We start from the raw sequence: 24,835 nt of genomic DNA on the forward strand, positions 1-24,835 counted from the left end.
CTATCTCCTACTCAAATTCAATACAATATTTTGGTTCTGTTTAATAGTAGATATGGCACCTTTTTCACTAAATTTTATAAGATTCACATTGTTTTTGGCCCCGTAATTAGATCATCTATAATGGGTAACTCAATCTCTAACATTGTAGATTTTTGTTAAAAACAAATCACCTCCAACAAGAGACCCAACTTCGGAGGCGGAATCATTAGTTGGCTGACCTGAGTTGCAGCTTGGGTCAAACCACAAACTAGTACTCTACAATTTCCACATATTTTCGATGGCTCTTCCTTATTCCATAGATTTTAATACACTTCAAAAATTCTCTCTGAACTCCATGTTTTGGAGACTGAGTCTGTAATCGAAGAATCATGGTTCTAAACATATCCTTACACTAAATCGGATGATTATAACCCCATCTAACAAAAGCAAGATTATTGCTTTCCATGAGCATCACATTGGTCAATTTTAAGTACTACTAAAACTGTTAGGTGAGTTTTATTACGAGTAACAAACTAATCATATGGTTGTTGAGTTTAGTCTTCTCTTACTTTTTTCCCTTTAAATTTCTCACCGACAATTTAGACTAGATCAAATGTGAATAATGTGCATTATAAATTGTAAATTACATAAAGAAAATCTAATCAATAGTTGTACAATATTTTGGGAGACATTATATCCAATATGCTATCGTCATTATATCTTTTCCTCAAGTTGAACAAAGATCCTATCTATCAAGGGTTTCAATTTTTTATGAAGGAAACTCCACACTAATCATAATAGAATAGTAATTTAATCAATGTTAGTGATTAGAAAATCTATCAAATCAACTTAATCATTAATTTAACAAATTACAACTTTACAATTAATTAAATAATTAGTTAATTATTACGTACAACAAATATTAATTAACGGTTGTACTGTCATAGTACTCACTTCAATATATTATCTCAAAACTATTTTGCGTGTAATCATATATACAGATAGAGAACCAGACTATTGTGTTTCGTGGTTTAATGTTTTTTTTTTAACTAAGAATTTACACTTAACAAACTCCCTCGCGTTGGTAATTTTATGAGACACTTCAAGTATCAAGTGCCATAGCATTAAATTCACATATTTCAGAAGCAAGGTAGGGTGTTTTAACTATGGCATCTAATTAAAGATAGAGATATGATCAAGGTTGGCATTGGCTGTGCTTAATAATGAAAATATGATATAGTAAACAAGACCAGCCTCATCTCATAAGAAAGGTATGGTCTGGCTATCAAAATAATTTACAATATCAACTAAATAGAAGATATTGGAACAAGCTAGCATACATGTGAGACATCAATGTCAAATCAGGGCTAGCTGTTTTAACTCTAATTAATATTGGTTGGCTGTAGATCTAAATATATATCCATCCACACAAATCTCAACTAATATTAAATGTTTCCAATTTAAACTACTTGTTGGCCAGTTTGCATAGGAAATTTCTCTAGAAACAACAATGACAGACTAGCCGGATATCTGTGCCCAAACTATCCAGAGAAGATACATAGCGAAAATCCAATCGTTTACTTCGAATTTTGAATGGATTTTCTAACTCGTTTTTTTCTGTTTTTTTTTTCTGGTTGAGAGTACTCGTTTTTTGTGTTGAAATATGGGTTTCATACAAACGTACAAACATCCCAAGTTATTAATGAATTTAGGTGGATTCACCTACTTAATTATATATATACATTTGTACCGATTGTGAAATATATGTACATCTATAAAATCGGAAAAAATGGAGTTTTCGTGCGTGTTAAACTCAAACTAGACCACTCTAACCTTATAAAGTCAATTGTATCATATTAGATTGCCATCTTTTTTCAAAAATCTTCCAGCCCCTTCCGCTGATATCTTTTGATATGTTTAACCACGTTTTCTTTACAAGTAATTAATCTTTAACATTTCTAAAAGGGGATGTAGATAAAGGGGGATCAGCCGCGACAACACCGGCTGCACTCCTTTTCCCACGCTCCTCGGTAAAACATTCCAGGATGGCCATTAATAGAGATCTAAAAGAATAAAATGTCACTTCGCCTCCTCTCCTTAATCAAATATGACATGTGTCATCGCAACTCTAAAAATCCGACCAAACACTATTCTTCAAACTAAATTTCACTTTTATCATTTTTAACTCTCAATTTTAAAATAAACATGATAACAATTAATTTATTAAAATAATCATTGGAATTACAAGATTTAAATTACAAATCAAAACTTTTACGATATTCTATTATTTTATGGGGACCAAACACAAATTTAGTGTAGCGATCAGTGACCCGCCAAATTTTTCAATTCTGGTGAATGGCCAACTCCCTCCATAACCCCATTATTTGGCATTATGGAGGGCTATTGGAGATGCTCTTAGGCTTAATGACTTATTAAGATGTCCCCAATGGACTTTCAACCTAGTCAAAAGAATATTTTAACATGGGATAGTGGGTCTTTTTCTCTCTATCTTCCAGGTCATTCTGCTTATCATCAAAATCAAGTTGGTAATTGAATTTACTCACCTCCATAATTAGTACTTAAGTTTACTTCCTTAGACTTGCTACTTTGTTAAAAATACTAATCCAATGTTGGACGTGTGACAAGAAAATATGATTTTCAAGAACAACGATTTGGTAATGTGATTTTAGTATTTAGAATATCGTAATTTCATATTGGTTTTAGTCAAGAATATGACTCGCAGAGACTTATTTTGTCTATGTATTGTTTTATTTATGATTCTAATGTACTTATGTCAAATGTGACCCACATATTTTGCCATAAATAATAAATTTGAATAGGTGAACTCAATTATCAATCATTGTGAGAGTAAAGGTGAATTCAATTACTACTTAGTGTGGAGGAGGTAAGCTAAAAAAACCCTTACTTTGTTTAAAGAGTTTGCTCAAGAGACATGAAAATTGTATTAAGCATCCGTCTTTCCAATACCGAGAAGTTTTACAGAGGCTTCCCATAAATGTTATAGGCGCCTCCTTCTTCTACAAATTCCCTTTCAAATTTGCTTGACCCGCGACGCCCATAACACTTACAGGGGCGCCTTTAAAACTACCTTTTATTCTATATAATGTGGCTTCAATTATGATCAATTGTTTATTTTACTCCCCAACCCCAAATTATCATGGTTTTTTTAAGGAACTAGGTTACTTTTGAGTTATTTAAAATGAGTAGAACTTTACTAGATTAAAGCTAAACTTAGATTATCCATTGTCCAGATACATTGATAAATGATTATGGTGTGATTCCTTCTTAAGAAAAGTTATTATTTCTCCAAAACCAACTTTACCAAAACAATTTGTTATAAAAGTGTAGAAGATTTGTTAAATAAGGGTTTAGGAGTTTAGTAAAGGAATACAAACTTAAAAATGATAAACTAAAAAGTGATCCAAAACTTTTAAATGAGAACGTATTTTAACCAGACAACTTTTTTTTTTTTTTTGATGAAGGAACCAGACAACTTAAAAATCAAGATTTTAATAAATTAATTATTTAATATTAAAAGATAAGGTAATAAAAAGAAAAAAAATTAGTATTTGAGTGGAGCAGAAGGAGATAAAATGGAAAGGTCACGTTTTTAGCCTGGATTGAGGTACAGTGGGCATGTGCTCTCATGTTACCGCCGCTACCTTCTCAGACTCGAGAGTCACGTGGATGCTGTACTTTTTTTTTTTAATTACAACCGTTTTTTTTTCTGCCTAGTAGAAGTAATCTATATTCCCTTGTTACACATTTTTTTTTTTGTTGAAATTATTCCCTTATTCCACTTTTTTTTTTGTTAAAATTATTCCCTTATTACACTGATCTATCAGACTATCAGGCCGCTACTTTAGAGGTCATAAATTCAGAAGTCATAAATTCGATTCGCACGAACAATGGATATGGTCGTGTGGTGGGGGTGCAGTTGCCGCATTCATGGACGGATCCAGGATTAAAGACTAAGGGGGGCCAATGAAATAGGAAATCGTTTGTTTTTATTTGACAATTTATTTACATTTTATACTTATGCTCCACTTATAAGAAATGATTTTTGTATATAATGTGAAATAAGAGGTTTGAATTAATCGGTTGTTTGGATTAATTGTATTTTATTTTCGTCACTTGCGATCTTCATCTAAATAGAGGTTTTTGAGACAAAACTTTTGCTAAAAGAGTCATAGTCATTTTTTTTTGTTTTCCAATCCATTTGAATGAATGTTCTGTTTCTCAAACTCAGAAAGAAGATTAAAATATCTAATACTAAATGCAGTTTTCAATTAAAAAAATTATTAGTTTTTCGTAAATGCATAAGAGAAAAATACATGCTAAACCAAAAAATTATAAGTTCTTAGATGGAATTGAACCCTTGTTAGTGTTTCCTAAATGCATAAGAGAAAAACACATGCTAGACGCAAAAATTATAAATTTTTAGACGAGAGTGAACCCTTTGTCTCTTGGGTTGTAATCCAATACTACTACCAAAAAACCTAGAAGACTTCACTTGTTATTCTTCTCTAAATTAACATGGTGGTCAATATGTGGACAACCAGTTTTCTTATATGGATAACTATTTTCGGGTCCAGTGCGAATCAACTATGTTTGACTTAGTTGACTTTGACTTAATAAGGAGAAAACTCTATCAAGACTTAAATATTCATATTATACTTATCTAGGACTTGCACCATTAATTGATTCTATCGTCAGGAACCACTAATTCAATTTGAATTTCAAATCTGTTTGTTTTAGCCATTTTGGTATCTTCAAGTTTATTTCAAAACCAGAAAACTTTCATCTTCTTTCCTTTTACAGCCTCAGAAACCATGAAGGTTCACTCAATCCCTAGAGAAAAAAACACCACTTTCAATTGCAATATCAGTTTAAACCGCTCTGAGTCCCGCAGATTAATAGCAAGACAGAAGAAATTTCTTCATCTTCCTCATATATTTTTGTTGAAGAAAAACCAAATTGTTTCAGATTCATAGTAACTACATATGATTTCACGGGTCATATATTAGGACACCTACAATTGAGATTCATTCTGGTGTTACAAAGATAGTAATTACCAGAGTAGAAGTGCTACCAAGTTTGGAGTTTTGGTTGAGAAAGCTATTAATCCATTCTTTGTGAATAAAAGTGGTGGTTGAAAATTGAAAGAGAAAGAAACATAGTAGGATTTACGAGAGTTTCATTAGACAGATTTAGAGAGATAAATAGATAGTTTCTCACTCTACCGATTTGTTGGTGACGAAGAAGAAAAAAATCTAGGGTTTGTGAAAGAATAATTATAGAGTGAGTGATGTCCACTTAAAAACTGTTGTCCGTATAAAAGTTTTAATTTTTCTAGTTGTCCACATAAAATAGTTGTCCGTACAGAAAATTGGTTGTCCGCGTATTGGCCACCATTAACATTCTCTGACAATCATGGTTATAGCTTATAATAAAAACTGTTGCGGCTAGATCGAAGGGGGCCATGGCCCCCTCTAACCTAGTTGTGTTTTCATGAGGTTGAGAGATAGTGTTAAATCAGTTCTTATTTCTACTATGTTACACTGCTTCTTAATTTTTTTTTTAATTTTGGATACATCTATTCCATCTTTTGAATCGATTTTGAAAAATAGAAATCTATTGTTGGGGAAAATCTATTTCCCAACAATAAGTAAACCGTAAACATATAGGTGAAAATAACGATACAGAAGCAACCATATTCAAAATATCGTCTTTAGGTTTTAAACTATGTATTGTACAACTATTATTTTAAGCTAGTCGTGTTCAGTTAAAATCATCGTTTTGCTTCTAATAATGTTTGATATGTCACAAATTGAATATTGAATTTCAATGTTATTTGTATTAAACTTTTAATCTAACATAGAATAAAGATATTTTTTGCTCACAAACAGCTTAGACTAATTTTTCTTTTTATAAAAATGAAGTTTTTTTTTTAAAAGAAAAAAACTACGACTATTTTCTTCAAAATACATTTTGACTGAGCTACAGTTTTCATTTATATACTGATAAATTGTCTTTTATTTCGTTCAAATTTCCTTTTAATTTGTTTTATTGTACGATAGACCCAGACTTAAATTTCCGAGACTCGATCCCACGAATTTAAGGGTTTAAGAGGGGTGTTTTTGTAATTGATAAATGATTTTGTATTATGTTCACCCCTCTTAAGTCCATGAAGTCGTGGAATCGAGTCTTCGTGAAAACAGTTTGACATCCAACTCTATTATATATAATTTTGACAATAAATTTGTCGGGCTTTAAGCTTCTTTCATTATGATTTAAATTAAACATATATCGTGTCCATTTGAATTTAAATACTCTAATCAGTACCTTAAAATCAATTATTGAGGTAATTTTTTTTTGTTGCAAAATTATTCCAATTAGTGAAAGATTACAAATTAGACAAAATCTAACCGATCAGATCTGCCAGTAACCGGCCAAAATGATTGGGATTGGGCCGTCTAAAGATAGAAAAATAGGTCATAAAGTTTCAAATTGACTGTTACGGGAGCAGTTTAGATGCAGAGCCAATGAAATTGATGCGGTGCCTGATTAACCTACCCGCCCACAAACCGTCAGTGGGGTCCTACCGTCAACTTGCCCCCACGTGAAATTCAATTCTTTTTCCGTTAAAGGCCCAGCCGTTAACCGAAATTGGCCCTACCATCAGCTTTTATGATCATCTGTCTCTGAACTCTGAAGTACGGTAAAAAGATCTAATCTTTTCAATATCTTATACTTCTAGGATCTGTTTAATACGTGCCAAAACAGAGATGAGAAAATCCTATTCGCAAAAAAAAAAAAAAAAGTTTTCGAAATAAAAAATGTGAAAGTCGATTTCTGATAGAAAAAAAAGTAGGATAAAAAGTCGGTTTATTTTACAACAGAAAAGATTTGTTTATTTTACTATAAAAAAGGTTGGTCCAATTTGTTATCTTATGATTTGGTTAAGATGTGAGGTCTTTGTGATCAAGTTGGATTTCTTAACTTGTCGAGCGAGAACGGCTGTACTCATTACAGGGCCCGACCCACACTTAAAGATGTTCACAAGTCGTCACCAAAACTGCCTCATAATGTTTCAATACGATCTAAAGCAATTAAAGATAATATTTCGAACAAAATATACAATCACACATAGTAATATGAAACTTTTTAGTAATTTAAAAATTCATTTGTTTTTTTATGTAAATTATTTTGACTCAAATTGTCAAATAGCCATTTTCTGTAGACTAAATTAGGTACAGATCAAGTACAATTTCTATTCAAAAATTTCAGATAATTTTTCGCTTATAGAATACAAATTGAGTTAATTCCTATATGGCCCCCTGCTTTGTGACCAGCTTCCTTTATGGCCCCCAAATTTCTGTAAATTCAAAGATGGCCCCCTATTTTCATGGAAATGTCATAACTACCCTTCCCATTAATATATTTTCAAAATAAAATTAAAAACAAAAACCTAAATTCCACCTCATTTCCCTCTCCACCACTCATCTCTCTCCACGTCACCTCTCTCTCCAACTCACCTCTCTCTCTCTCCAAGTCAACAGTCTCATGAAGGTCGCCGGCCGGAAAATTTTCCGGCCGGCGACCTTCAAACTTTAAAAAAAAAAAAAATTCTTTTTTTTTCACTCACCTCTCTCTCTCCAAGTCAGCACTCTCATGAAGGTCGCCGCCCGGAAAATTTTCCGGCCGGCGACCTTCAAAAATAAAAAAAAATAAAAAATTAGGGCTTCTTTATCTTTTTGTTCTTCTTCAGCAAGAATTAGGGCTTCTTCAAGTCTTTGAATTACAGCTTCACCTTCTCCAATTTGATCCATTAATAAAGCATTTTGAAATAAAGCTTCAAAAGAAAGTGGATTTTCACTCAGAATTTCCTCAAACACTTTTTTAGCTTCTGATTTTTCCCCTAATTCGTTTAGTAATCTTGCCATTACAAATTTCCATTCAACTTCTGATGGTTGAGCTGAAACTAAACGTTTCAAAATAGTTAGGGCTTCTTCATCTTCACCTGAATCAAGCTTTTCTTTAAGTAGAGATTTTAATGCATCAATTGCTTCTGAATGAGATTCAAGAAACTCAGTCAAAGGCGATTCTTTGATTTCCTCATCTCTTTCTTCCAATTCTCGTTCTCGTTCTTGTTCTTCAACTAAGGGTACCGGAGTCTCTGCTTTTGCAGGTAGGTTAGAGAATTTACCGATCATTAAAGCCGTTGCTACTGTTAGAACGAGAGTTCCGGCGGTACCCTTAATTTTTTTAAGGATAGGGTTTTTTCCAGGTTCAACATTTAGAGATGATGAAGCCCTAATGTGAAACCTAAGTTGAGAATTGGGAGGAAGATGTAAGTTCGAAGTGAAAGATGATAGTGATGTACTTCGATTGGGATTTGAAGGAGAGAAGCGAATTGCTTGTGGGAGAGGTCCTCTGCTTAAAGAATCCATGGTGGTAGATTAGGGTTTTGGGTGGGGGTTTTACAAAGGAGGGGGGAGGATAAAGGAGATAGAGTTGTTGAATTTTTATTTGAAGATCACACTCACAGAAGCCCTTATTTAGGTTCTTCAACAGACCAGATTCCGCGAAGGGAAACCCCCTTCGTCGGAATTTTTAGAGAGAGAGAGAGATGAGTGAATTTTTTTTTTTTTTTTTTTTTTTTTTTTTTTAAGTTTGAAGGTCGCCGGCCGGAAAATTTTCCGGCCGGCGACCTTCATGAGAGTGCTGACTTGGAGAAAGAGAGAGAGGTGACGTGGAGGGAGATGAGTGGTGGAGAGGGAAGTGAGGTGAAATTTAGGTTTTTGTTTTAGTTTTATTTTGAAAATATATTAATGGGAATGGTAGTTATGACATTTCCATGAAAATAGGGGACCATATTTGAATTTACAAAAATTTGGGGGCCATAAAAAAAGCTGGTCACAAAGTAGGGGGCCATATAGGAATTAACTCATACAAATAGAGATGTCAACGGGGCGGGTTTGGGACGGGTTACCTCTTTCCCAAGTCCGCCCCGTTAGTAAACGGGTTTTACCATTCCCGTCTCAATATTTAATCGGGGCGGGTATTTAATTACCATACCCGTTCCGATTAGAAATTACTTCACCATTACCGACCCGCCCCGCCCCGTTTAACATGAAACGGTGCGGGGCGGGTCGGATTTAAACATAAATTTCATATTTTTATTTCAAATAAGTTAGATTAATCAAAATAATATAGATATTATAAACACAATTTTATAACATTTTGGTTTTATCAACTATAAACACTACAACTTATTACATAATATAAAATATAAAATATAAAATAGTAAAATTGATGATATAAGATAAAAAAAAATTTAGAAACCTATTGTATATATAATAATACATAACATATATAATCGGGGCGGGGCGGGGCGGGACGGGTTTTACTACCTAATCCCAAACCCGCCCCGAACCCGGTAAATGGTTTTATCTTCATACCATTACCGTCCCATTTAATAAACGGGGCGGTAAAACCCGTTCCATTAGGGGCGGATTCGGGAAAAAACCCACCGGTTCGGACTAAATTGCCACCCCTACATACAAATTCGACTAGATTTCGGATTTTTCAGTATCCATCGACAGAAGAAAACCGTAAGAAAATGTAATCTTGAAAGTGATCAACAGTAATACCTACCACAGTGGAAGACACTTCTGCAAGCACGTCATAATAATTTGGCGACGCCTTTTCGAAACTTCCAACACTAGATTTAGCGACGCCTTTTTCCAACTTCCAACACTAGATTTAGCGACGCCTTTTTCCAACTTCCGACACTGGATTCGGCGACGCTTCAGCAAGAACTTACAGCAACGCTTTTGAGTACTTCGTCCACGCTTCTAAACCAATGGGCAAGCGAAAAAGATAGAGAAGAAGGCGTACGAATTCCTGGAAGAAGAAAATGGCGTACGATTTACTGGAAGAGAGCAGAACATCAATGGAGCAAATCATGGCTGAGATGCTTTCCATTAAGAAAGAAGGAAAACCTAAATCTCACCTTACAGAACTCCTTACTCAAATGTCTCTCCACTTCGTCAATCTCCGCCAGGTCTCTCTCTCTAACTTTTTTACTTTTAGGGTTTCATTTTATCAGTATTCGAATCATTTGGCCTTACGGGTAGTATTTGAAACTCAATGTTTTGGGTTCAAAAGAAATGAATATTAGCTAAATTGTTGTACTTTTAGGGTTTTGGGGAAGCATTGAAGATTAATGTAGGTGATTAAAAATGGGAATTGTGATTTTGATTCCTAATCCAATTTTTAAGCTTCCAAACACAAATTATATCTATTGTAAAGCAATTAATGATTAATACTATGCTAATCCTTTTGGTGTAAATGGATATTAGGGTCAACTAGGGTTTTGCAAATTCTTTCGTATGGAATTTTGATTTTGTAGAAAATGATGTCACACTAACATGCACATTAGGGTTTCTCAACTCTAGAAGTGGTTTATTTCATGTTCTGATAAATTGGTATCTCATTAATTCTCTGAAAAATTAGCTTGCTTCCAGTACTTGGGTTAACAAACATCATTTGTTTTTGTTCACTATCACTGGGGATACTGATATATTGTGATCTTCATTGTTCATGTTTATCTTGAATTCTGAAGACCATCATCCCACATTTTGATTGTTTGGGTACATGTAGGCAAATCGATCAATCTTACTGGAAGAAGATCGTGTAAAAGCCGAAACAGAACAAGCAAAAGCGCCAGTTGAGTTAACGACACTGCAGCTTCAGAACTTGACTTATGAGAAAAATCATTATGTGAAAGCTATCAAGACTTCCAAAGATTTCAAGTCGAAGTATCCAGACATTGAACTTGTATCTCAGGAAGAATTTTTCAGTGATGCTCCTGAAGAGATAAAACGGAAAGCAATGGCTACTGATAGTACCCGGGATCTAACGCTAAAGAGACTCAATTTTGAGCTCTACCAGGTAAATCTTCTCTATGATTTTACCGTATTGAAGGTTTTAGATACATGAAACATTAACGAGTATTGCTCAAAATTTATTTGTTATGACACATTACATTAGCTTTTTATCTGTACATGCAAATATTACTCAAGGTTATCTATACATACAAATATTGCTCTACATGTTCGGGAGAGAAGATCGAAATCTGAATCTATTAGCTTATAGTTGTCAATGACCCCATCGCGAATATTGTCGTGTTTGTGAATTACCTAAACTAAGTTATTAGTAATTTAGTATTTTGTTTAAGTATAATACTTCCCAATATATGATATAAAATTTGGGAATTACCCTTACTTTGAACCAGAGAAAAGAACTGTGTAAACTTCACGAGAAACTGGAGCAACACAAGAAGGACCTCTTGGAGACCATATCGAACAGGAAGAAGTTCTTGTCAAGTCTCCCTACACACTTGAAAGCTCTGAAGAAAGCTTCCTTACCTGTACAACAACGACTTGGAGTTATCCAGTCTGAGAAATTGAAGCAACAGAACTCGGCAGAACTACTTCCACCTCCTCTATATGTGATTTATTCGCAATTCTTAGCACAGAAAAAAGCGTTCGGGGAGAATATTGATATTGAGATCCTTGGAAGTATGATTGATGCTCAATCTTTCGCCCACCAGCAAGCGAGTAGGGATACAGGTAATTGACTAGAACTGCTAGAAGTAAGTCGCTCTTTTGCTCCATTAAGTGATACTGAGTTTCCTGAAGTGTAAAATACCAAGAGTGATAACACGCCTAGGAGCAGAGGAAACATGTAAATGTTTTTCATTATCTTGTACAGTTGGTTTATCACTCATTTAGCACTTATGTTTTTGGTTTTTCCGATATGGACTTGATAGAAATTTCACAGCTAACTATAAAATGGTCACAAGAAATAGCTCCAGCTTTTTTAATTTCTTTATGGGTCTTCAATTATTAAATTTAGACACTCGTGCCATTATCTTGTACGTCTGTGCGAATGAACCCTATTTTACAACTCCGACTATTGTGGTTCCGACTTTTCAGGTATATCTAAAATCACAGAGAAAACCAGGTTGGAGGAGGATGTAGCTGATGAGGATGACGAAGACCGGAGAAGTAGAAAGCGACGAAAGACGGTATCGGGCAAGGAGAACCAAGACCATGCAGGAATGTATCAATCTCATCCCCTTAGAGTTATCCTCCACATATACGATAACGAGGTTACGGATCCCAACCCCACGAAATTGGTCAGTCTCTTCTTCGAATACTTGTTGAAGTTGAATGTTGTATGTGTTGGACTTGAAGGGTCCTCTAGTGAAAAACCAGAGACAAACATCTTATCCAACTTATTCCCAGATGACACTGGTACCAATTTTCCTCACCAGGTATAAACATTCGAAGCACATTTTCTGTTCAACTTATATGCGAAGACTTTGTTAGATTTGCAAGACTAATATTTGCTTATTTTCGGGTTATGATGCAGTCAGCTAAGTTAGTGGCCGGTGCTGCTGCCGCATTTGACGAAAACAGAACCTCACGCCCATATAAATGGGCCCAACATTTGGGGGGAATATATTTTTTGCCTGAGGTATCGCCTTTGCTTATAACCGATAAAAGTCAAAACAGTGGAGGAATTAGTGCCTCTGTTTCTTCACGCCAACAGAATCAAATACAGACAGTACTTTTGCAAAAGGTCCGTTCCCGGAAAAAGTCTCAGCTAGCTCTTGCTTGAGTTACTGCTTTGCTTATTATGTAGTCTTTGAAAATTGATAATGAAGTGTAAGTTTTTTTTTATTTGGCGATATCAAATTTTGTTTGTGATATGTTCAAAAAAAAAATAAAAATTGTTTGTGATATATTTCTGGTGAAAGTTCTATTTTCAAAATTATTAGCTCTCTATCTTTATTAGTCTTTTCTTGCTCTTAAGAGCGTCCAATCCGTCTTTTATGTTCGAAAGGCCTCGGTTTGTTCCAATGCACGACCCCTTGGGAATCTCGAAGTTTCCTCAGTCTGTTATCTGGGCATACCTTCGTTATACAATTTCCTGGTTTTGCTTTTTAGTTGAACTATTAATACATTCACAAATGATTTCTGAATACAATTAAACACGCAACCAATGAACTTTAGATCTAAACCCATTCTTGTCTATAGATGTCAGCTTTCGGTAAGACTCCAGTGCTGTACTGATTCATACCTAAAGAAGTCGTGAAAGGACAGTAGGTTTCCATGAATAAGGTAGCAAACACTACTCAGTGCAGTAACATATTCTTTATTGCAAATTACAGAAATGGTGAAGCTTAATCTACCAATGATATACATATAAATATAAAGCCCTCAACTCTCGATGATAACTCACTTGACTCATTGTTATTATGTACAGAAGCCACCCACCGTTTTACTTCACCAAGGGCCAGTTTGTGTTCTTCTTAAACATTGTCTCTTAGCTCCAGGTTGTTGATTCATAATCTCTAATACCTACATCAACAAATAGAGAACAAGAAAAATCCGGTCACCCACCCACAGATAAATCACATGGAGATGTACATTAAGTAATGAATGATGTCTCCGTTTGTTTAGACATTTGCGTTTTCTTCATAGATGTTTATTAATGGTTCAATCATGCTGTTCCAAATACTTGACAGAAGAAAGTACTTGGTGTATTTGTAGATGGTGCGTTGACAATTTATACAGTAGATAACATTATTGAAAAGTATGATTCCTTAATACAGTGATTGATAGTCTTGTGACTCATCACAAGGCCTTCTGGATGGTCTTGTGACTCACCAAAAACAAAACTGTGCGCCCTTTGGGCTTAATAGGTCTGACCAGTAAATTCAAGGAATGGGCAATCCGGCCAGCGAAATTAAGGAACAGGTCACCTGTCCACAACGGGAAGCCAGAACAAAAGCCTGATTGTAACTTGTCGAAACGAAGGTAAATTAGGTTTTACTGCTCAAGGACCAACATACCTGTTTTTTATGCATTTCCACAATTTCAGCCTGCACCAACCAAAATACAGTCAAGAAATAATTTTTAACAAGGAAATGCTTTTTGTACTATTGTCCTATAAGTACTTTGACTTAATATCTAATGTGGCATCAACCTAACCGATGATTTTTTTCGTAGATGAATTCTAGTTTCAGGTAAGAGTGATGCCGACAAAGCTTTAAGTCAAATTGTAAGTATACCTAGTACTTCACGTTTCAATGTGAAAGACTCCTCAATATTGAATAGTTATATACCTGTTTCTTCTGCAAATCTTGGTTTTCCTCTTTAAGTTTTGCTACTTCTGATTCGAGTTCCAGGGTATAAGCCTGGTAGAAACTCATAAAAAAAAAAATTCATGTAAAAAAGAAGCGAAAGAAATTAGTATAACAGGATGATATTGGTACTCTACTTCACTCGGGTTATAGATTAAGGTTTTCTCCGACTTACTAACTGGTCACCTCCCCCTTCCACTAATGTGAGAATATCCCGAAATCTCCGTCTCAACCATTGGTTTTAACTTTAACAGACTGTTGGGCTCAGGGTCGTTATTTCTGGACTCTGATACCAGTGTCCGGTGGTCTTGGGCCTCTCTCACCCCAAAAGCTCACTCGGAAAATACCCCGTTTATGAACTGAGCACATGCTCCTTCCACAACCGATGTGGGACCATTCCATCAGTTTTTTTTCCTGTAGTTATAGTGTCATCATTTCCATTCACTTTCACGAGCGGACATATAACAATATGAAGTTTTTGACATGAATATGCTATCTGATCTAACTTAAGTATTAGCAGTAGGAAATAAAATTATTCAACAAGAATTATAAGTCTAATATAATGTCGAGTCGAGTATTCACCTGCTTACGAGCTCGTGATCTTGCAGCTGATTCTCTATTCTTTATCATTCTTTTCTGTCTCCTTTCAACAACTTTCTCTACAACGGCACTAGTTCGTTTTCCTCTTAGACTTCCGTTAAAAGCATATGGAACTGGTGATAAGGAAGAACTATCGCAATTAGTCTTCCCAAGCGGGCCAAGTCCATCTGAAGACGGTGTACCTGCCGGTGAGATGGTTGAAATCGTCACAGGTCCGGTTCCTAGACCTACCATACCAACTCCTCCACCACCTTGAACAAACCCATTATTCATCATACTCTTTCCTTGTCCTATAACGCCACCTCTTATTCCTTGGTTAGCTAACTGAGAATTGTTAGATAAATGGAGTGGTTGAGATGATCTATTCCCATTTCCATTGATACCTAAGTTAGGGTTTTGATGGGTAATTAGTTTATTATTCTCGGCACCAAGAACCGAAATTCCATTTGTTCGATTTGGTTGTCCAAACCCTAGAGCTAAACCAGTATTGTTGTTAGTGGCATTGTATGATTCTCCATAGAATCCATTACTTGGTCTTTCAATAGGCTGAATCTCTTCCCTTACTACTCCAGCTCTCACTAAGAACTCTTCCAAAGTTATCTCGCCGAACGTCTGTTGTCTTTGCTGTAAATTTGATCCACCATTAACATTCACATTCTTTTCTTTGCCACCTCCACCACCTCCTCCACCACCTCCACCACCACTACCACTGCCACCACTTTCTTTAAACAGGTCTCTCCAAACTTCATCAACAGTTTTCTGGCTTAGTGTTCTTGGTAATGTCAAAGACCCTTGTCTCTGAAGATTTCCATTAGGTAACCCTCCTTCGGTGGCACCGAAGGAAGAAGAAGGCATACCCATAACTTGAGCTTCTTCAGCTATCCAAATATTCCTAAGAAATTCATCCATATTCATTGATCCAAAATCTTTTCCAAGTCCACCCATAGTATTCTGAAATTCATCAAAAGTTAAAGAGTAGATTGATGTTTGCCTAGCTAATGGAAAAATCTCAGAAGGTCTTCCACCATTACTGCTATTCTCTGGTGGCATATCACCCATGTTCTTGAAGTTCAAATTTGATCCCATTTTTTTTTTTAAACCTCAAAATTGATCAATATTTCTAACTAAATTGATAAATCAACCACCAATTTAAGAACCAAATCAACTAAAATTACTCTTACTCACTCATATTTCCTTCTCTTTCTTTCTCCCTGTTTTCTTCAACTTCTAATCCAAATTGAAAGAGTAAACCAACAGTACCCTAGATAGGTTTCTAGAACGACTTCAATAATTAAACAACACCCAAGTTCAACAATCCAAAACTGTACTAACCCAATTCCTCAATTTCAGATTTTCAACCAAAACCCATTTCACTTCAAATTCAATCACAAAAATAGAATAAACCCTAAAACTATTTCATAGTTAAATCCCACAATAACCAATTGAAGAACAATAATCCCCGAAAAATCAAACAAAAACAAACTAAAATGAGTAACTTAAATGAGAAAGCAAAGATCACAGTAAATACATGAAACAATATCTTAAAGTTTCTCACCAACTATCAAAATCAAACGTTTTTAAAACCAAAAATAGAATTATGAACAAAAGGGTAAGATTGGAAACAAAAAAAATAGATATTAATCAGAAGGACCAACGAGAGAAGAAAAATAGATGGGTTTCTTTTGCCTCTAATTTTTCTTCTTCCTCTTTCTATTTATTCGGGTTTTCTGTCTCCTCCTCTTTCCTTTTGTCTTTTTTTTTTTTTTTTTTTTTTGAAGCGAAGGGAACCATTTCCATTAATAAGTGATAAAATCACAATGTTTACATGGATGATACATCATTCTTATTTCTCTCCTCTGAAAACTTCATGAGAGTTACATACCTTTAAATGCAAAGTGCCTCATGAAGAGAAAGAAATGGGACTAGACACTGACTCAAACAAAAGACCCTAAAGGTCGACAAAAGATCCTAAAGATCGTGAATGAAAAGACCCTAAAGGTCGACAAAATATTACAGTAAAACTAATAAAAGAACCACCGCCTTCTTGCCGGAAAACCGTCGCCGTCACCGGAAAACCGCCGCCGACACCGGAAAACCGTCGCTGCCGCCAGAAAACCGCCTCCGTCACCGGAGAATCGTCGCACACCACCATAGAAATCACATTACCACCACACCACCTTCACGAAGCACCACCCGATCTTGCCGTAGAAACCAATCGCTCCACCACCACCACCCATCACCATCAATAAATGTAATTTCTGATAATATATCTTTCTTCATCAAAAACCATAACCTTAGGTTTCTTGAAAAACAAATAATCTCTTATGTCTTCCAATTTAAAAGATTAATTGTTGAATCAAAGCATCTAGGGTAAAGATTATGACTTAACCGCCCAGACCAACCAAGGTTTGCAGATTTTGTTTTCTAATTAGGGTTTGATTATAGATCTCATCTGAAGTTAATGATTTTGAGATGAGTTTTTGGATTGTGAGATTAGGGATGGGGCCAATCTTGTGATCAATGTGATTGTGAGATGAGTTTTTGGATTGTGAGATTAGGTGTGATTATAGATCTCATCTTCCAACTTACCAGTTAAAACCACCGTCCTCCACCGTCTTCTCCGAGATGATCAATGTTGATGAAGAGATAGATAGAAAGAGAAAAAAGGTAGTTGTATCTTTTCCCTCCATAGTTGGTGATCAGAGAAATCTACATAGAAGAGGAAACAGAAGAACAAAAAAATATAGAAGAGGAAACTCCGGCGGAGGGTCTCCCTTCGCCGGAAAAATAGATCTCAATCTCTCTCTCTCTAGGAACGGTTATGCAGAGGAAACCTAACCCTTTTTCTGAATTCCTCTTTCCTTTTGTCAAACTGTATTTTTCTCACCTTCTTTCCATTAGAGGTAATGCCAAGTGTCTCAAGTGGCTTTAAAGAAAGTGAATCAATTCAATTAGGAAAGTAGGGTTGTCCACACACCCAACCGATGGACATCCTTCACAGGGCCGTGCCTGACAATTTAGGGGTCCGGTGCTAAATTTGAAGTGGGCCCCTTTATATAAAAAAAACAAGAGAGTTTTCTTTTATCTGAACTTTTTTGTTTTCAAATGATTTAACTATAAACTTAAGATTGAATCATTAACGAATCCAAACTCAATGTATAATGTTACTATATGATTGTCGTGACACGTTTTATGTAAAACTTCTCTGGTTTGACGAGAATCTTATTTTTATATTGTTTGAAATTTAAAAAATAAACATTAAACTATGGAAATAAAAATTAACATTTAGGCGTGTTTGCTTTTTTTTCCTTGATAACAAAACAACTTTTTTCTTGAAATAATCAAATGTTAGTGTCTACTAAGATTTTAGAAAAATTAAATTATTCATCTTGTCAATGTGTGGTTGTCGATTATGATTTTAACTTAGATCAGATTTAAAAGTGAAGCGAGGTCCGTGAACAAGAGAAAGACACATTTTTAAGAACGGTATACGCTAGAGAGTGATGAAGAGTGATTTGAAATTTACAGACTCTAATCCTTATTTCGTGAAGAAAAACTATACGAAACAACTAGCAAAGCAAAGAAGTGGTTTGCTCCTAAAAAGAAGCAATAAAACACATAAGTCATAAAAAGAAAGGAAATTATCATCTGTGTTGACTTGAACTCGAGACTTCGAGTATCATTAATGAAGCATCAAACCAACTGAGCTGCTCGCATTTAGATGCTTATAACAAGACACCTTTTTTACTTATTCACTTATCCCTACACCTCTCAATGCTAAAAATGGGCCCCGTGTGGTGGGAGGCCCTGTGCGGGCGCACGGCCCGCACCCCCCACCACACGGCCCTGATCCTTCATAATCTCATGTGGTGTTGGGATGGAGTGTCGATGAAAGCAGTTTATCACAAAAATTTATTTCTTGTACTTTAGGCAATAAATAAAGTCATTTAGGAATAAATAAGTTTTCAGACTCCTAGAACCATAAAGGTCTTTATATGACCTTTAGAGATGTGACGGTTATAGTGCTCATCCAAATTCAAGAAGTATTGCATATTATATTCATGATGTATCATTGTCATCCAAATGTAATGACTTTTGGAGTCCAAAAAGTTCAATTAGGTTAATTCTATTTTGACAATGTCACCAACTCACAATTTTATCGTGGAAAATTGTCCAACATCCCATTTTGGCTCCCTTAGCTAACTGTCCCTTCTATTCTCCTTAAAAACACTCTTAATTGAGGACTTTCATTTAGTAGAGATCCTCCAATTTCTTTTTCCTTTAGGAGGTTCTTGCGAACACATGCGAAGGGTTGGATTCTTTCGACTTGAGTAGTCCATTTTGCAGACTCGAGAAGGGTCGAATCTAACATTTGTTTTTCTTATTCTTAGTATTTTTTTCTCTAGGAGGGCCTGGTGAATTCATGCGAAGGGTTGGACCCTTTAGTCTTGAGTAGTCCATTTAATATGTCCGAGATGGGGTCTATGCTGGATTTTGTTTTCTAATATTTTGTTTAGATACTTCATTAATGGGGAAGAGAGAAGATGAGAACATAAAAGGAGAAACTACAAACAATGAATGACGATGCAGAAAAACCACACAAAGTTCAGTTTCTCCAAACGTTTCTATTAGCTAAGAGTTTAAGATAACATGTCAGACTAAAACTGTACATATTGAACCAACTCGCTTGATCCAAGCTAATCCTTGTAGATTTTTAACCTAACCAAACAATGACGAATTTCGTGCAAATATCAGATTTAGATATTTGAGAAGTTTAGTTAGGCTAGTGCATGAAATATCTTGAAGTGGTAAATTTCCAAAATAAAATACACATAACCAATGATAAATATTATGGTTCACAAGTTCAAACTAAAAAAAGAATTTTTGGGTTTATAGCCCAAAAAACGGACCCTAATAAGACATTTAGTCCTCTCTAATCCTATAAAGGGTTTCAAAACCAAAAAAGTAATACAAATGGATATCTAGTCCATTTGGTGTCATCTAGAGAGAAAACACAAATCCCTAGAATACCAAATAATTTATAATACCTAAACTAACCTTCTATATATATAAGATCTAATTTAAGCTCAAAACAACCAATATTCGTTTACCTTTTTTATCTCCCTGTTTCTCTCTCCAATTACCGGCTCTAAAGGAAGAAAGAAATCGTTATCTTCCTTAAATTTGTAACCGAAACCTTCTCGTCCTATCTTTATCTCTCTACATCTTCATCTTCTGAAACTATCCTCCATTAAAACAGAAAACTGAGTTTCTAAGTTCAGGTAAAACTCAAATCAAATTTTTATGTTTTCTGATTATGTTTCGATTGAAAATCTTCCATTAACTTTTTCATTTTCATTAGAGCTATTCAAAATCATCATCTTAATTGTTAATCAGGTAAACAATTTTCTTATTTGATGATTCTGTTTCGGATCAAGAAAGTTATTATTGTCTTTCTCTCTCTAAAGTTTGTATTAATGATCACGATCTTGATGAGATTAATACTTCATTTCTAAATCTTACAAATCGAGTTTACTTATTGTTTGCAATCAATCGTCATATCAGTTATCAATAGATTTGGAGTTTATGCAAAGTATGATATTCAAATTTCTTCAGATCTGATTTTTTTCCGTACAGATTGATGAAACGTGATTCTTTCGCACGGTTACTCATAACAGAATTAACATTATATATACTTTAGAATAAATTACCATAATGTAACGTAAATTATATAAACTTTTCCCTACGATGTTTATCAAATTGAGAACATGATATATGTTCTGGTTCTGCAAATTTTTCACGAATAACATTAACATTATATTATTTTGTGTAAATCATACGTAATTTATGGAACATTATGTATGATTTAATATCAAAACAGTTCTCGTTTATTATTAGAACATCTTTGATTTACATATGTAAATCCTGTGTACTTTTTTGTAAAGTACATGTAATTTATTCAAATGTTCATATGATTTACTGCAAATAATATACTTGTATATATAATTTATTTGAATTAATCTATCTCACTTTGTTATCACAGATGGAGTTCCAGGCAGAATCATTAAATCAAACTGAAATCAGATGGTTGGGATAAGATATTTACAGAACCAGGACAGTTATTTCCTGGGGGTGCAAAAGCTTCGATATGCTCCTAGGCAATATAGCATCAACACCGGTCATGATTTCAAATTCATAAAGAATGACTCTAAGCGTGTTACTGCTGTGTGTCCTGTTGAAGATTGCAAATGGATAGTGCATGGATGGGCACCATTGAAATGTGATCCTATGTTCATATTGAAAGACATGGAAATGAAACATGATTTCATTATTTGTGATAAATGTCTCATTATTTTTCACAAAGTTCGCATAATTTATTGTAAATTATACATAATACCGTATTTACAGTCTAGGTATATAACGTTTAAAATTATACTTTATCATTAGTATATCATAATTTGTTGTACATCATTAAATCCCATTGTAAAACATACTTATTGTATATCAGTATACAATATAAGTTCCTTCATATAAATGACCACTATCAGAAATTACAAGGTTTGATCAATTAAAAATTTTTAAATTTTTGCTGTTATCATTGGTTATTTATTAAAAATTACCGAATCCTGTGTAAATCACGGATACTTGTGAATAAATTATACATACTTTACAGTAGTTTAAGTTATACCAGACAGAAATTAACATAATTTATCAAACAGATCTCTAAAAATTGATTTATGACGAAGCTTTGAAAATCAGAAGCTATGTCACAACATAAAAAATCATAAAAATCAACCCAAAATCTCACCATAACGTTGAAACAAACTGCTTTATGATGAAAAATAACCATGCAAACTCGGTTTTATATGGATTTTCACCTGAAAGTGATGATGGTTCGAAACCCAAACGAATCGAGAAACCTTTTCGTTTTAATGGCGATGATACCTCTTCAAATGAATCGGAATCTTGAAAGATTAAGAAAGTTGAAGAATAAAGCCGGTTTCTTACCTTCTGGAAGATGGCGATTCAATTTTCTCGTTAGGATTTTGGAGCGTTTCAATTTGGGAAAGTTGTGATTTTTGCCTAAACAGTATAACTAATGAGAGAGAAAGTCGATTAAGAGATTTTGTTGTAAACGGAAATAATCCAAAAATCACGCTTCATTTAACCGTTACCAAGATTCGCTCGGCCCCACATTTAGAAATCCCGTGTAAATAGAGTTGGGACATAACTAGAAATAAAATATAGATGGTAAGGGTTTTTTGACCAAAGAGTAAAAGGACTAAAAATCTATGTTTTGGGAAGATTGGACCCTAAACCCTTTTTGAACATTATTTTGGGCTATATACCCACGGACCCCTAAAAAAAACTAGTTAAAACTATACTCTATATAATACATCTAATAATACATAAGTTACATCCTTTTTTTTTTTTTTTTGTTGAAACATAAGTTACATCCTGTTATAATATGTCTACTTATACATCTTTATAGATATCTCATATATTTTAAGTTTTGGACAAAAGTGAAATGCATTAAAAATTAGTCCTGTAAAATAACAAATAACTGAAGTGAACTAGGGTAAAAGGGTTGATCAACACTGTAATGGTTATGTAGATGAAAAATATGATATACCTTCTCGTTCTTAGATACATAATATAATATTTGTGTCTTGAACTCGAAACGTAGATGACGAAAATGAACTTAATAACCACTCTAAGGGGTGTCTGTCATATTTGTTGTTGTTCAAAGCGCACCAAACTCGCTCATTTGTGGCTTGGGTTGTTACCAAGCGAACCATTAGCAGTTTGGTGCGGTTTTGGGTATCCATTTCTCAATCCCTTTGGATTGGACAATGGATGGAATATAATCGTTAACCTTGTGTCAGACAATATAAGGACTAAAGTGATCAATTGGTCATGTACAGGGAGCAACATGGAATAACTCCATCAATTAAAATATGGTGGGCCAACAAAAGACATGGGCATATTGATAATTGATGTGACATCTGCCAATTAGTGGTTGTTAGGTGATGAAGTTTAAACCGTTAGATTCTTCCGACAAGCAATTAGATCATGATATCTGTTTCCTTGGCGCTTTCTGTATGAGCACTATTAATCTACGCCAGATGTATATTACGCACCACCGGTCGCATTATTTCCTGTTGACCCCATGTTCTTCACTACAATATCAAATTACTCCTAACAAAACAGTTCTTGACAAATACCCATGAAATTGACAAATTTTGAAAATATAAAAATTTGGACATAGACAGGCTGTATATATAATAAGATCCTGACCTTTTTATATTTAATATGATTTATTAGTTATTGTAGAAATTATGATTCAAATTGTTTTAGATTTAATATGATTTTAATTGACTTGCAAATAGGTTGCTACACCATTCCGTATATCGTAGTTCCAGTAAAATCTAAAATTGTTAACGAGTCACTGACATCCACCACAGTTGTGTTAATTTAAGATGAAAAAGTTATATATATACAAAGTACCTTTTTTTTCTAGTTGTTGTTGAAGTCAAGACACAAACCTCATTTAGGTTTAAAAGTCCAAAGACAAATCCATACTAAAAATAGTAATTATCTACAAGATTATCTCATCAAAAAAATAAATTATCTACAAGATTCTTGTGGCATTGTCTAGTCTTAAAGTGAGAATGTGTGGAATTTGTCTTTGACTCGGCCTTTGATACTCATTAAGATAAAACAAAATTATAGGTCTATTAGATAAGATAATTAATGCATGTGGTGGTAATTTTGGAGGCATAGCCGAATCAAAGTTTTAGCTACATATTCATGAGTCTCTTTGCCTCTTTGGGCATTATAGTATAGTAGGGGCGATGGCCCTAAAAAATCGTCTTGAAATGACCAAAAAGATCTTCTTTGGGCATTATAGTCATACTTTTCTTTTTTCCGTTTATAGTTAGGGTTGTTTCCCTGATAGCCCTCAACTTGGTGACCAGTTTCCTGCCTAACTCTCTATTTCGGTAAAAATACTCAGAAAATCGGTGTTATAACGGAATCTGAAAAAAAAAGGATCATCTAGGTATTTTTGACAAAGTAAGGAAAATCAGTCACAAAATTGGAGGCTATTAGAGAAAGAACCCTTATTCTTTTGTTATAATATAAGGTGAGAGTTCTAAACATAAATTTCTTCAACTGTTTAATTAAGATATAATATAAAGAAAAGTGAACTCAATATGACTAGAACTTTGGTCAGTTAGGTTATAACAAATATATGAATCAATCTACTAACCATTCTTTTATGTTGCCTCTTGCAAGGAAGCAACAAAACAAGGCAAAACTCTCATTCTGGGGGGCCCTTTAAAATTAGAGGCCCGAATGTGGAGCGTTGTGGACCAGAACCGGCCCTGGTATATTGAATCCCTTGTAAGTTGCTACAAAATTGTTGTACGTCTCACTCTCAAAGCTAACAACTCAACTTCTGATTTTTAACAACCCACCAGGTAATGTCTTGCATGTGAGAGGCGGTAGTGTTATTAGAAGGCACCTCAAGCTTTCTCATACTTAATATTTCATCCTCCCTTCCCAAGAAAACATTTGTGTAGGGCACCACTTCATGTCTTGTAATAGCTCAGCATTTCACCAAGTGCATATGGATATGGGCAGCCACCAATATACAATACTACCCCTTGCATGACCACCAGTCTCTCGATGATTGCTTCCTTACAACCTTGGAAGTAAATTTTAGTGGGACAAGAATCTACCCAACCCAAGGAATCCAACTAAAAATTTGAGAGGTTGAGCAAAACAGTTGGTGTGGAGGAGTTTTTTGAGGAGAGAGAAGCTCCCGGCTGCCGTCAGCCCTATCTCTCCTTTCCACTCCTGCCGAAGATCAGATCCAGCCTTCAGAAACCCTAATCTCTCCCCTGTTGAGTATCAAGCCTCCTTGAGTATCACTCAAGATCCTCCTGGGAACTCACTATTCCTTTAGCTAGTCATAGAACTATCAATTTTATAGTCGGATTGATTGCCTTT

The 24,835-nt window shown here is 34.7% G+C and overlaps 2 protein-coding genes and 1 pseudogene across 3 annotated transcripts; 1 reads left to right on the top strand and 2 right to left on the bottom strand.

Annotated features, from left to right (window-relative positions):
* Nucleotides 1-7,049: 7,049 nt before the first annotated feature.
* Nucleotides 7,050-8,531, bottom strand: LOC147551592 (protein SLOW GREEN 1, chloroplastic pseudogene; annotated as a pseudogene).
* A 1,065-nt stretch (nucleotides 8,532-9,596) lies between these two features.
* Nucleotides 9,597-12,846, top strand: LOC147551593 (THO complex, subunit 5). Of its 2 annotated transcripts, none has more exons than XM_086668907.1 (5): nucleotides 9,597-10,069; nucleotides 10,669-10,959; nucleotides 11,303-11,639; nucleotides 12,006-12,346; nucleotides 12,445-12,846. In XM_086668907.1, exons 1-5 carry the CDS (start codon nucleotides 9,923-9,925, stop codon nucleotides 12,691-12,693), a joined length of 1,365 nt encoding a protein of 454 aa, XP_086525033.1. In that variant the 5' UTR covers nucleotides 9,597-9,922; the 3' UTR covers nucleotides 12,694-12,846. The 2 variants fall into 2 exon arrangements, with proteins under 2 accessions (XP_086525033.1, XP_086525034.1); XM_086668908.1 differs by having other exon boundaries at nucleotides 9,885-10,069; nucleotides 12,024-12,346.
* Nucleotides 12,847-13,182: 336 nt separating this feature from the next.
* LOC147551594 (ABSCISIC ACID-INSENSITIVE 5-like protein 4) lies at nucleotides 13,183-16,573 on the bottom strand. Its single transcript, XM_086668909.1, has 4 exons — nucleotides 14,804-16,573; nucleotides 14,204-14,275; nucleotides 13,931-13,960; nucleotides 13,183-13,436 (listed from the first exon to the last, which is right to left on the bottom strand). Exons 1-4 carry the CDS (start codon nucleotides 15,905-15,907, stop codon nucleotides 13,362-13,364), a joined length of 1,281 nt encoding a protein of 426 aa, XP_086525035.1. The 5' UTR covers nucleotides 15,908-16,573; the 3' UTR covers nucleotides 13,183-13,361.
* Nucleotides 16,574-24,835: the final 8,262 nt, after the last annotated feature.

Source organism: Eschscholzia californica, unplaced genomic scaffold (genome assembly GCF_041429995.1).
Source record: "Eschscholzia californica isolate CP2 unplaced genomic scaffold, dmEscCali1.0.p SCAF_3, whole genome shotgun sequence".
Lineage (NCBI taxonomy): Eukaryota > Viridiplantae > Streptophyta > Magnoliopsida > Ranunculales > Papaveraceae > Eschscholzia > Eschscholzia californica.

Excerpts from the sequence above, each read along its gene's own strand:
- LOC147551593 (XM_086668907.1), top strand. The coding sequence starts at position 9,923 with ATGGCGTACGATTTACTGGAAGAGAGCAGAACATCAATGGAGCAAATC. Across the intron at positions 10,960-11,302 it reads TCAATTTTGAGCTCTACCAG|AGAAAAGAACTGTGTAAACT; the intron begins GTAAATCTTCTC and ends ACTTTGAACCAG. Across the intron at positions 12,347-12,444 it reads GTACCAATTTTCCTCACCAG|TCAGCTAAGTTAGTGGCCGG; the intron begins GTATAAACATTC and ends GTTATGATGCAG.
- LOC147551594 (XM_086668909.1), bottom strand. The coding sequence starts at position 15,907 with ATGGGATCAAATTTGAACTTCAAGAACATGGGTGATATGCCACCAGAG. Across the intron at positions 14,276-14,803 it reads GATCACGAGCTCGTAAGCAG|GCTTATACCCTGGAACTCGA; the intron begins GTGAATACTCGA and ends AGTTTCTACCAG. Across the intron at positions 13,961-14,203 it reads AAGATTTGCAGAAGAAACAG|GCTGAAATTGTGGAAATGCA; the intron begins GTATATAACTAT and ends TGGTTGGTGCAG.